Source organism: Diceros bicornis, chromosome X (genome assembly GCF_020826845.1).
Source record: "Diceros bicornis minor isolate mBicDic1 chromosome X, mDicBic1.mat.cur, whole genome shotgun sequence".
Lineage (NCBI taxonomy): Eukaryota > Metazoa > Chordata > Mammalia > Perissodactyla > Rhinocerotidae > Diceros > Diceros bicornis.
This window is the reverse complement of record NC_080781.1, coordinates 120,405,431-120,418,326: the sequence shown is the minus strand read 5'-3', so window position 1 is coordinate 120,418,326 and position 12,896 is coordinate 120,405,431. Positions and strand designations below refer to the sequence as shown.

General features: G+C 36.9%; 1 protein-coding gene across 1 annotated transcript in view; it reads right to left on the bottom strand.

Moving 5' to 3' along the window:
* STK26 (serine/threonine kinase 26) overlaps positions 1 to 12,896 on the bottom strand; it is a 51,045-nt gene that overhangs the window by 3,630 nt on the left and 34,519 nt on the right. The window contains exons 4-9 of the mRNA XM_058536725.1: positions 9,134 to 9,190; positions 3,966 to 4,074; positions 3,723 to 3,880; positions 2,696 to 2,881; positions 1,419 to 1,567; positions 267 to 360 (exon numbers count right to left, since the gene is read on the bottom strand). Coding sequence (XP_058392708.1) covers positions 267 to 360; positions 1,419 to 1,567; positions 2,696 to 2,881; positions 3,723 to 3,880; positions 3,966 to 4,074; positions 9,134 to 9,190 — 753 coding nt within the window. The remainder of the gene's footprint in view (positions 1 to 266; positions 361 to 1,418; positions 1,568 to 2,695; positions 2,882 to 3,722; positions 3,881 to 3,965; positions 4,075 to 9,133; positions 9,191 to 12,896) is intronic.

The following is a 12,896-nucleotide window of genomic DNA, read 5'->3' as shown; positions in this document are numbered from 1 at the left end:
TCTAGGATTATAATATACATCCATGATTCCACTGGGTTTATGTATCTCTAGGTAAAACCATTAAAAAACATACCAATGGCCACTTAAATGACTTCTATGACCTTTTCTTAATTAGCTCAAAAAATTACAAATGAAGCATACTATGGACACAGAGAAGTAGATAGGCATTTAGGGATATTAAATTCTAACAATTTTTGGCCATCATAATCTCACTACACAGTTTGAAAAAGTCTATCAAGAGGAATTGATCATCTCCATGTACATACTGCCCCGTTCTGTAGTTTCTTTGGATCAGGCTTCTTTCGCACAGTGGTAAAGCTCCACTCAGGATGAGTATTATTTTCCCTGCTGGTGGATTCCCTAAAGAGATTGCCAAAGATAATTCTATTAAGTTCCTAAATAATTCAGCTAGGTGAAAATACCGAATCACTGCAGCCAGACCCTGAAGAGAGAACTGTCCCAACATATAAAAAATCATAGTATAAAAAAGCATTTGACCTCAGTTTCAGGTAGATACTACATTTTACTGAAGAGTAGCAGTGGTTCTCAACTCTAAGTGTACATCAGAATCACACGTGGAGACCTCGTACCATATATGAATCCCTGCCCCTGCCCCTCCTCACTGACTGCATCAGGATCTCTTATAGTATGGCTTGTGATTTTTTTTAAGGCTTCACAGGCAACTCTCATGGGCAGCTAAGGCCAACAAGTATTAGAACAGGGTACAAAAACTATCCGGATATTTTTTATCCCTTTCAAAAGCTGGGGAATTTCTCATAAATGCAGGACTCTGAGAGTATTATTTAAAGAAATTTGGTATTGCCTTTGTGCCAATTCAGCCAGTGAAGGAGTAAATTTTGGTGTAGCCTATAGACTTTCCTAGTCTAAATTAAGTTATGGACTTAGAGGCTAAAATGTTAATGTAAATGCTGCAGTTAAAAAACAGTGCAATTTTTTAAGCAGGTATAAATCATATATAAATGAATATTTAAATGTACCAGTCTGATCATGGTTTGGTACATGGCCAAGAGGTGGGAAAGGCCTGGCAGTCAGTTCTTCAGAGGGATTTTGCAGGTTGCCACCAAAGAATGAGAAGACATAGCCCCTTATCACTTTGGGCAAACTAATATAACACTTTGAATCGAATCTTGTTCCAAAACTTTGTAATATACTCAAGTATCCACTAGGGGTTAGACCAAGACCATTTAAAACTGGAGCAATTCACTCCTAAGAAAAACATGTTTCCAAATTCATTGTACTCCACAGAGTGTAATTTTAAAAGATTTTCACAGTTTCTAAAGTGAAACTTTAGGATATGGTTTACATTTTATGCTAGAGAAAGCATATTGGATCATAGCTAAAAGATATGCAATATTAAAACAGGCTACCTACATAAAAATTAAATAATTTGTACATACGAATCAGAGCCCTCAGAATCAGATTCATCATCACTGTGTCCTTCTGCCTTCCATCTCTTAAATCGATCTATCAGTTCAGTCAGATAAGAAGTCTTCTTTGAATTTTTTACAATGAATTTGTGTTTCAGAAGTTCTTTAGCTGTAGGACGCTAAGGAAAACAATGAAGGATGCATGAATATTTCTAGGCTCTTTGTGATTACAAGGGGTGGTAAGATATCATTTCAGTTATTAAGCTGAAAGGTGTAAAAGTATGTCTGTAAACATAAGAAAAACTAAAATGCTGTAGGACAATAGCTAATTCTATTTCTGAAGTGGCTGAAGGCAACCAAAGTAAATTCACTACTTTGGTACCAATTTGTTAAAGCCCAATGGACAAAAGGCGGCCTACCTACCAGCAAACTGGCAGGTAGGGCCTTCTCAAAAGCCGAGAAACATATGGCAGGATTTTGAAAGTAAAGTAAAAATTTAAAAACATCTCAAAATAATGCTTTCTAAATACTTTTATTTAATGTAAATTGAAAAAAACGGATGGAAACTAGCAAGGCTGTAACTTTGTTATTATCTGCACACATCGTATGATCCTCAGATTAATCCCTTCTCTATTGCACATTAATTTGTACTGCATCTCAATACAAATACCAGGTGCTGCGGGGATATTTCCCCCTAGTATTTTATTAATATTAGAATATTCATTATCAACTTAAAAATAGTTACATCAAACTTAGTTCTTGTATATTTCTAGTTTCTAGAAGTCACCAGGCAGCTTTATTTCAAAAACAATAAAACAATGGTAATCAAATTTGCGAGGTAAATGAGTGGAGCTCACTAGACTTCAGGAAAAGTATACAACTTCGTGTTGGAATTCCTAAACGTTAAATGAAAAAATAGTGAAACGCAAACATAACTTTTCATGAAAAATAAATACACAGTTGAATAAAAATCATTGTGAATAGTTACACATATGCTTTAATAATGACATCCTATAAAATGAACTTTATTTCTCAAATTTCTTTCCCCCTGAAATAGGAAAGATCAATAGAATAAGGAAGAAGCTAGGGACCACGAAAAAGAGAAAAAGATGCACAGGAAGGAGAAAAGGAAGTAAGGATCTTGTTAAGAACTGAACAGAATTAGCAATATAGAGGGAAGAACCAGATTCCTGGATTCATCTTAGATAATTCTCACTTGCACTGTATTCCTCACTGTAGGAAAAAAACACATTTGCTCTATGGATATCTGATAATAGAAAACAGTAGTAATAGCAATATATACTTACAAATGATGGATCTTTGTTCAGGCAAGCATCAATAAACTCCTTAAAGGACTTAGTAAATTCTCCGACAAGAGTTGGAGGATTGTTTTTTGGAATAAGAAACAGAACTCTCATCGGATGCATATCGGAGTTAGGTGGCTCTCCCTTGGCTAGTTCAATAGCAGTAATTCCCAATGACCAAATGTCAGCCTAAGGCAAGAGAAAGAAAAAGGAATTACCTTGAAACTCCATTCCAGCATCCTGCCACAAAATAACCTGTGGAATCTAATGGTCATACAATATTAAAGTGTAAATTTTTATTAATAGAATTCATTTATTTAAAAAAATTATAAAATTCCCTACTTTGTGCCAGATACCAAATTCTAGGCACTGAGGATTCAGGGGGTGAATAAACCAGACAAAAATCCCTGCTCTCAAGGGGCTTATATTCTAGCAGAAGAAACAGATAAATAAATAAACAATATGATGTCAGATGGCGCTAAGTCCTGTGAAGAAGATAATAAATCAGGATAAAAGAATAATGAATGACAGGGTCAAGGGACTGCATATTTACACAGGATGGCTAGGGAAGACTACTCTGTGTAGGTAATGTTTAAGCAGAGACCTGATCAGGAGGAAGGTTATTCCAGATAGCGGGAAGGGCAAGTGCAAAGGTCCTGAGGCCAGAGTGTACTTGCTATGTTTGCAAAACAGCAATGAAGCCACTTTGGCTGAAGCAGATAGAATATACAGGAGAGTGATAGGAGATGAGGCTGGATAGGCAGAAAATGGCCAGATCATAGAGAGCCATGTATGTGAAAGTAAGGACTTTGGATTTACTTCCAAGTGGGATGGAAGGCCATTGATGGGAATAGGGTCCAAATATTACCAGCATCAAGGGAACTTATGATTTAGCAGCAACATGTGACATAATTCCAGCTTTAAAAATACTATAAAAGGAAGGAAAATTAAGGCAGTTTATTAAAGAGGATAGTAAGCTATATAAAACTTATTATTCAACACAAAACAGTTTGTACAGGTAACACTTTACTTTTGAGTCATAAGCCGACTGTTGAATAACTTCAGGAGCCATCCAAAATGGTGTTCCCACGAAGGTATTTCTTTTAATTTGTGTATCTGTCAGCTGGCCAGCAACTCCAAAGTCAGCAAGTTTAACATCCCCTTGTTCTGAGAGCAAGACGTTGGCAGCTAGGAGGAAAAAGGAAATGAAAAAAACCTCAGCTTCCTCAGAATGCATCTATTTTTCTCAGGTTCATATTAGACTTCTGTATACCTTTTATGTCTCGGTGAATTTTCTTTTCTGAATGCAGATAGTCCAGACCTTTCAAAATTTCCTTTAGCATGGTAGCGATCTGAAACTCATCAAATGGACCAGCTCTCAGCTTAGGGAGAAAAACACACACACATACACATATAAATGTTTGGAACAATTAAGTTCAAACTTGATATTATCTCTGAAATAAGGGAATCACTTAGATATATGAAGCAGTTCTGTTATTAAACCAATATTTAAACAAATGATAAAAAATTTAAAAGGTGAAGGAAGAGTAAAAAAGTTAAGTCAAAGGGCTCAAAGAGTTTTTAAATGATTAGATTTAATCTTGACAGATAATACAAGCGGTCTTACCTATATACTAGCTCCAAATCCTGAGATTCTTAAATCTTGACATCAAAGATTTAAGAAATATGCTTAAATAACGACAGACTAGTTTTCTTTTCTTCAGATAGAAAAAAGAAATCAGCTACTTAAATTTTGGCATTTGCTGTTTAAAAGTTATTAAATACTTACACTGAACTGATTTTAAGGTCAGAAAGTCCAGAAGATTTCTGCAGTAACCCAATTTGATACAGGTCCACCGTAGCACACTTCTTAGAATTTATGTATTTCAATAACATTGTAAAGCATAGAGCTTTTTTGAGACTCAAATTTAAAATTTAGACAGGAATATAATAATTAAACTATTCAGACTTTCATTGTAAAACAAGTTATCAAATCATGGAGGGATACAGTTTTTCAAATGACTGTAACACATTTCCCTTTCTTTCCCCATCCCTGTACCAAAGCCAACAGTTCCAAACTGGAATACAAGAAAAGCAATGATTAGGTTTCAGGAGAACTTGTAATGGAATATCTGAAAATCTCTCTTTAAAATAAATGGTTATTTTAAAATTCTGGTACCTCATAAAGCACAAACAGTGGACTGTATAATATTATTACAGGAAAAGGGTGGGAATCGAAAGTCAGAGCTGAGGTAGAGCTCTGTTTGCTGGAAGGAGGGAAGAGGTGGTGAAAATCAAACACTGCCCACTCTGCCTCACACTGGGAGGGATTCACAGCTCTTTGGCACCTTGTGTATTTCATCTTTCATGAATGCCATATTTATTCTGAATAAAGGGCACTTTCATGTTGAAATTTAACAGCTTAAAATAGAACCCATACTTTGGTCTCACTATTTAATATTAACTGTGGTCTGGATATATAGTATATACTACAGGGACATCTGTAGTTCAATAGGTTCCTAGGTAACATTATCTATTTACTTTCAAATCTGTCAACTTCCACCCCAAATGTTTCTATTTAAACAGTAGTGATTAAAGTCATTCTAAAAGGTGAAAATGGCATATTATTTTATCGATTGCTGGCAATGAAATTCTGAGCTACTAACCAAATAACTGAAAGACAAACGTCATACTACTTAAAATTAGTAATTACCATCACTGATCATAAAATGTTGACAGGGCCAGAGGAGGTATACCCTCCGTTACTTAAGAAATTGGGAAAGGTCCTTATAAGGGGTACTAGCTATCATTCTGAATGACTTCTAAAATGGCCTGGAAAAGCCAGTGTATTACCTAATACAGAATTTTAAAAATATATTTAAGTAAAAACAAACAAAAAAGGGGTACTAAACACCCATTAGCTTATCTGGTATATTTAAAATTTAGTAAAATTTAAAATTCAGTAAAAGTAAAATCTCAGTTAACTGGGTACTGGAGGAGGATGGGAGGGGAGACTCCATAACAAGGAAATGGGAATGGGATGGTGGCACAGTTGGGTTTTTCTGGTTAATTATCAGACAGAAAACTATCCTAAACCTTGTGGTTAAAACGTTTCCTTAGCCATGTTGATAATGATTAGAAAAAGGGAAAAAAGGGAGTTGGAAAGAGAAGGAAGGTAAAGTAGATGGGACAAACATTGTTTTCTTTTATTTCCAATGCAAACTTGGGAGAGATAATGCCAAGATCTTGGTCCACTATCCTTGGAGTGCATAATTGAACTTCTCTCCAATGGCTGAAGCCCGTGCCACGTCTCTAATAGCTAATACCTCTGCCTCCAGGGCAGTGTTCTGGCCTTGGGTAATTTGCCTCTGTCAGCTGAGGATATGCAGGAGAGGGATATTTGCTCTTTCAAAGACTAGATACTTATGGGCTTGGGGATTTTCCCCACATTCCTGTGACTTGTAGCGGGTTCCTAATGACGCATGGTATGTTATGCCTTCTCTTACAGTTAAGCATATTGTTTCCAACTTTTTTCCTTGGTGCTCATGTTTTATTCTATTAACCATATTATATGTGTTTTTGTTGTAAGCCACTGTAATTCTTATTGGAAAGAAGTGAAGTATAATAAATTCAATAAAATAACGTACAGTATGCTCAAAGTCTGTTCACATACAACTAAGATTTTTTCAATAATAGGAGGGAATCTTGAGATATACACTATATAATGTTGACATAAATTACAAGTCATAATCATATTCCATTAATCGGGCACCAGTTTAAAGTGATAAACACTCTCTGCTCAGTGTCCCTCTTGTTTTCTCTTGTTCCTGGTAGCAGTGCCCTCCTATAAGCCTAATCCTTTCTTAGATTCCCCAAATGATAGGGGATAGATTCCCCAAATTATTTGTATAGGACTATTCATAGAGAAGAAATAGCACATTTTCTCATCATTTGCTCTCCCTACAATGTCCAGTTAAATGAGGTATATAATTAAATCACAATATTATTGAATTTTAGAGCTAGAAAAACAAAACTAGAGAGATTGCTAACCTAATTTCTTCATTGAACATCTGAGGAAATTAAGGCACAAAAGTTAAATGGCTTGCCCAATATTAGCCAGCTAGTCAATGGCAGAACCCGGACCAGGACCTAGGTCTCCTGATTTTTTATTTTTTAAATTTTATTTATTTATTTTTCCCCCAAAGCCCCAGTAGATAGTTGTATGTCATAGTTGCACATCTTTCTAGTTGCTGTATGTGGGACACGGCCTCAGCATGGCCAGAGAAGCGGTGCGTCGGTGCGCGCCCAGGATTCGAACCTGGCCCGCCAGCAGCGGAGCGCGCGCACTTAACCGCTAAGCCCCGGGGCCGGCCCTGGTCTCCTGATTTTTAGCCGCTACGGGGCTAAGGACATTTTAAGTTCACTGAATTTATGCTAATTGGTATTTGTTCTATTAGGTGGACATCAGAATGGCAGGATAAGACTAAGATCTTACAATCATTTCATTCAGAGATTTCATAAAACTGACCAAACTACTCCTGGGCGACACAGATTGCGTTAGTTAGGAGCGGCCCAGTGTCCAGTGCTTAACATTGCTAGCAGCGATCCTGATGAAAGCCAATGCCCACAAAGCAGGGAAGAGACACGGTGAGCACCTTGGGGGACCAGAGAAGGTAACTGATAAATTTGGAAAGGGCTCTTAATATTTAAAAAGTGCAAGGAAGATTGTGGAGCAATTGCGAGGCTTCTTGTGGAGCTAATGAAAAAAAGATTGTATAATAAAACTCTGTGACAAGACAAATAGAAATGAGACCATTTAACTTCAAGAGGAGAATGAGATTTGACTCCATATGCACGAAGGATTATTATACAAAGAAAGTCCAGTTGTGTTCTCTCACTAGAGAGGAGAGAGAAAGAAAAAACGAGTTCAAGCTTTAGGATATAAGAATTAGATTAGACACAAGGAAGGATTACCTAACTCAGCAACTGATTAAACGGAGATGAATTCCTAGAAAGACATGAGGCTCTCCTTCAAGTTTAATTACCATTTATTTCGAACGGTTTAAGTATGGTTCTGTCTAAAGGAAAGAAAATCTCTATCTCTTATGGTCATTTCTGTTCACAGGATTATTTGAAACTGTGGAGTCACTGGCAGTCAGGACTACAGCCTTTTAAAAATATTTAATCACTTTCAGTTAGGGAAACTCATCTCCACTTAAAAACATAAGAATTAAAATATTATTTGATGATCCTAATCATCAAAACATTTTATTTTTAGGGCCAGCCCCCGTGGCCTAGTGGTTAAGTTTGGCACTCTCTGCTTGGGTGGCCTGGGTTTGGTTCCCAGGCGCAGACCTACACCACTTGGTTTGCGGCCATGCTGTGCTGGTGGCCCACTTACTAAGAAATAGAGGAAGACTGGCACTGATGTTAGCTCAGGGCAAATCTTCCTCCAGAAGAAGAAAAAAACCTTTATTTTTAGAAACAGCACACTTTATAATTTTAAAGGCAGAAGCATGCTAATAAAATATGTCATATAACATTAAAGATGGAAGGGAAATTACAAATAACTTAGTGCAACTTCTTTGTTTTATAGGACATCTAAGTCCAAGGAATTTATGGGTCTGGTTCACAGTCACAGATTTAGTTATGAATAAAGCCAGCCCTATAACCTCAGACTCCCATAGGCCAGCCCAGTGGTCATTCTACTACACAAAGTTGCCTCTAATAATTCATATTGAATTTTAAATATAATTTAAAATTCTTTTCATATTAATAAAGATTTTAAAAAGGTAAAAAACCAACATTGATAGAATCACACTAACTTGAGGAAAACAACCCGTGTTTCTCAAAAGCATTTTGTGGGTGAACACATCTTCACGGGGTGGAACTTTTCCTACACACTGCAGGATTTTAGCATCCTCATCTCTGCCCACTAAAATGGCTGTAGCACTTCCAAGTCATTGTGACAACCAAAAATGCCATCACATTTCCAAATGACCTATAGAGGGGCAGACAGAACTCTGTAGAGACCTGGGTCTATAGACCTACACGGTCAGAACCCAGGAACCACTTGTAGTGACAGTTATCTGAATTATATATTTTTAAAAATCTAAGAATACTCAGTGTTTTCAGGGATAAGCTTGCAAAGTAAACCTCCAAACTGATAGCAATTGTCACACACTCATTCCTAATTTGGGGGGCTTTATTTTATTAAGCTATTTGCATTTCTTATGTACTCTAAGAATGTCAGCAACATGCTCAATCCTGCAATACGGCTGAATCTACGTTAAGTGTAGTGGTCCTGAAGAAAGTGTTTAATTTGAACACATTAACTAAGGCAACCACTTAGCTTGCCCAAAAGCTGTTCCTTACACCAATTAAAAGAAAAGTTAAAGTATGGATGTATATGTGTGTGTGTAATTATTTAAAAATACTTACAAGGTCCAGTGCTGAACCGCCACCCAGGTATTCCATTATTATCCATAATTTTGAACCCTGTAAAAACCATGAAACAATTTAATAATTATAAACCTGAGCCAAATAATCTATGAGCATAAATGTTAAATCTGACATACCAATGTACTGGTTCTAAAATACAGTTTTAAAATTAGTTGTTTGGAAACCAGAATATTTTTTCCATAGAAGAGTACAAATGAAAGGAAAGTTCTGAGTCTTGACCCTCCCCCAAATCTATTTAGCCTATGATATAGCTAAATAAGTAACAAATTATTATTTCTTATTGTTAAATTATTAACAATTTTTATAAAACCCAGAAAAAAGAACCATAGCTTTAAATGATTATTTTGAATGATGATATTGAAAAGAAAAGATAGTTACATTTAAAAATGAGGAGGTAAATGGACTCTTGTAGAAATTCTGAATGGGGCTTCTGGGTGCTTCCCATGTGATTTTAGAGTTTGAGGACACTGGATATTTTGCCTTATTTCAGCTTTTGGCTTTTGTTTTAATGTCCTTTACAACTTTTATCAGCCACGATTAATGGGCATTTTTGGTACATATATGGAACCTAGAAAGAATATTGTTTCCCCTCATCCCCCAAGGTAAATGGATAAGAGAAAGGGATTGCGTAGCTTAAAAAGCATATGATTACTCCAGGTAGAATTAACTTCACTCTAAGTTGTACATGAGGAAATGAGGCTCATGGGGGAGTACCTGTGTATGAATTCCAAAACAAGTGTATACACACACACACATACACACATCACTCAGCTCTATAAGATAAAAATTGGAATAAATCTTTAAATCTTTTTTTCTTTGAGCTATAGCTTGAAATACTAGGGACACTTCTCTCTCCATACCATTTCAAGAGTGGTATTCTCTGAATTTTTGTGGGATCACAAAGTTGACTGGAAGTGGAATGGTTGGTTTTGCTATACTGGCAAGTAGACAAGTTGTGGATGGCTTGTGTTCCAAAAGTCCTTTTTTAAGTAAGATCTTTGGAATTTGCAAAGCAAGCATTTTCCCATAAAAATAATGTCTGGGTTCCTGGGGTAGTCCCCCTCAAAAGACAATTTAATGCAAAGGTATCCATAGTATAGCTTAAAGAGTACCAGAGAAACTAACTACTATTGATACCATAACAATGTTTTGAGGGGAAAAACATAAGCAGTGTTGTGCTTCAACTTGAGATACTAGGAACACATTTCTCACCTTTACAGCCCCAGCTGTGGCATGAAGAGTCTCAAGCTACTGCTGGTAGTCCTCAAACTCTAAAATTCCTGGGAAGTACTAAGGAGTTCCATTTAAAATTTCCAAGTGTCTCCATGAGGCGTGGGCTTTATCATGGCAGAGAATGGACTCCAGTAACATGAGTGTTTAGGTGACATTGTAGTATGGGAACTGGGATGTTGCTTAAGGTTAGGGACGGAGGAAGGAGGGCTCAGTTAAATCAAGGTGAAAGGATTCCCTTCTTTTTTGATGCTGTCACTATGTAGGATGTATAAGAGAAAAGAGGAACAACCACCCTACCCCCAATCTTGACATCCACTCTCTCCTGTCACAGCAGGCCAGCTTGAACTGAGGAAAGAAAGAGCTGAGAGCCTTTGCTATCAGTGGTGTCTAGAGTAGGAAAGAGAGAAATAAATCTCCACAATAGGGGGGAGGAGAGAGGAGTTCCAGAAATCATTCATGTAACTCGTTATTATGTATAGAAATTAAGCACTCAGAATTTGAGAATTATGAACCTGATGTGTCTTTATACTTTTTTCAAGAGAAGAAAAAAGTGTTTCTCACAATGCCATATAGCCTGAGAATTTTTTCTTTTGCCACAAGTTTGTTTCTAATAAGTACTATATTCTACCTTATGAATTTAGAATGCTTCCCACTCACCTGACATTTAAAAGAAAAACATCTTATAAAACATGTTTATCTGTTTTGCAGTTCTGCATGAATGAAAGCACCTGTTTTCCAAGTTAAAAACAATGTGTGTGGGTTTTTTGGGTAACAATTCAAAACAGAAACTTACCAACTGTCTGTTCTTCACTAAAAAGTATTCACAGAAAGCTTAAAATGTAATTAAAGTTATGACTAAGCAACTTCCAGATCTGAAAAGAAGGCTTCCTCCTAGCAAGCGAGCTGTTCAGTGGAACTAGGACTCTTCTGAGACAGGCAGGGAACCAGAGCTGCCTGATAGCTTTTCTGGCTGCTTCCTTCTGATTGCCACTTCTGGAGATAAGCCTCACTGGAGGATGGCCATAGGTCAGGACATTGAGAAGACGGCTAGGCAGGCATGGGGACTGAAGCAAGGTCTGAGTGGGCACAGGTAGGAATGGTGAGCTGGTGGGGCTCCTCCCTGCTCAAGGAAGCTTAACCCACAGAGGCTCTTCTTACTAGTTCCTTGTCCACCGCAGGTATCAAGGAAAACACCCATCATAAACAAGACAAAACAAAAAAAACCTAGACCCTATGTTTGTATTTTTTGGGGGGACTACAACTTCTACCTTTGATTTCTTGTAAAAGATGTTTGTTTTGGAGAACGCAAATAAGTATGTTTTGTTTGCTTTTAAATAATTTAAAAGGCTAAGATGATATTTACATACTGGTTTACAATTCCAAAAGAGCCAAGTGACTGTAAACCATAACCATACATCCGGCACATTTAAGCATAGGAAGTCTCTGAAGGAAAAACTCCACTTAAAAAATGATCCACATATTTTAACAATGGGTTGGAGGAGTAAGTCTAAAGTCCTGCATCAACATGAGTGGTCAGTTAGGGGTTAAGAAATGGCTCTGTTCCAAAATTCAGAATGCCTGAAGAGTAAGTACAGATCTTCCTTGATTTATGATGGGGTTAAATCCCGATAAACCCATCATAAGTTGAAAATATCGTTAAGTTGAAAATACACATAATAGACCTAAGCTACGGAACAACATAGCATAGCCTAGCCTACCTTAAATGTGCCCAAACACTTAATACTAGCCTACAGTTGGGCAAAATCATCTAACACAAAGCTTATTTTATAATAAAGTGTTGAATATCTCATGTAATTCATTGAGTACTGTACTGAAAGTGAAGAACAGAATGGTAGTATGGGTCCAGAATAATTGTCAGTATATCAGTCATTGATCCTCGTGATCGTGTGGCTGACTGGGAGCTACACTCGCTGCCGCTACCCAGCATCAGGAGAGAATGTCCTACAGTATATATCACCAGCCTGGGAAAAGATCAAAATTCAAAATTCGAAGTACGGTTTCTACTGAATGTGTAATGCTTCTGCATCATTGTAAAGCTGAAAAATCATAAGTCGAACCATCATAAGTTGGGGACTGTCTGTACTCTAGAGTTGTACTATTTACTGGGGAGAAGTTGGAGCCTAGTGTTAACAAATTACTGGTGTCTGGAGTATCAACTCTGTCACCCCATGAGGCCTTTGAATCCCACTCTTTGTCCCTAAAGCAGACACTTGGCCAAAGAGGGGAGAAATGCTACTATGGAACTTGGAATTCATTTGCTCATAGAAAAGACATTTAAAATACCCATTATATGTATTTGAAAGATCCTTATTGTACTATATATCAAGTACATGTTGAATTAAGTGGACTGGTCTGTGAATCTAATAGCCGATCATAATATTGACCACATAACCAGCATGTATAAGTAAAATAAGCCAGTCGCCAAAGGACAAATGTTGTATGAGTCCGTTTATATGAGGAACCTAGAGTAGTAAAATTCATAGAGACG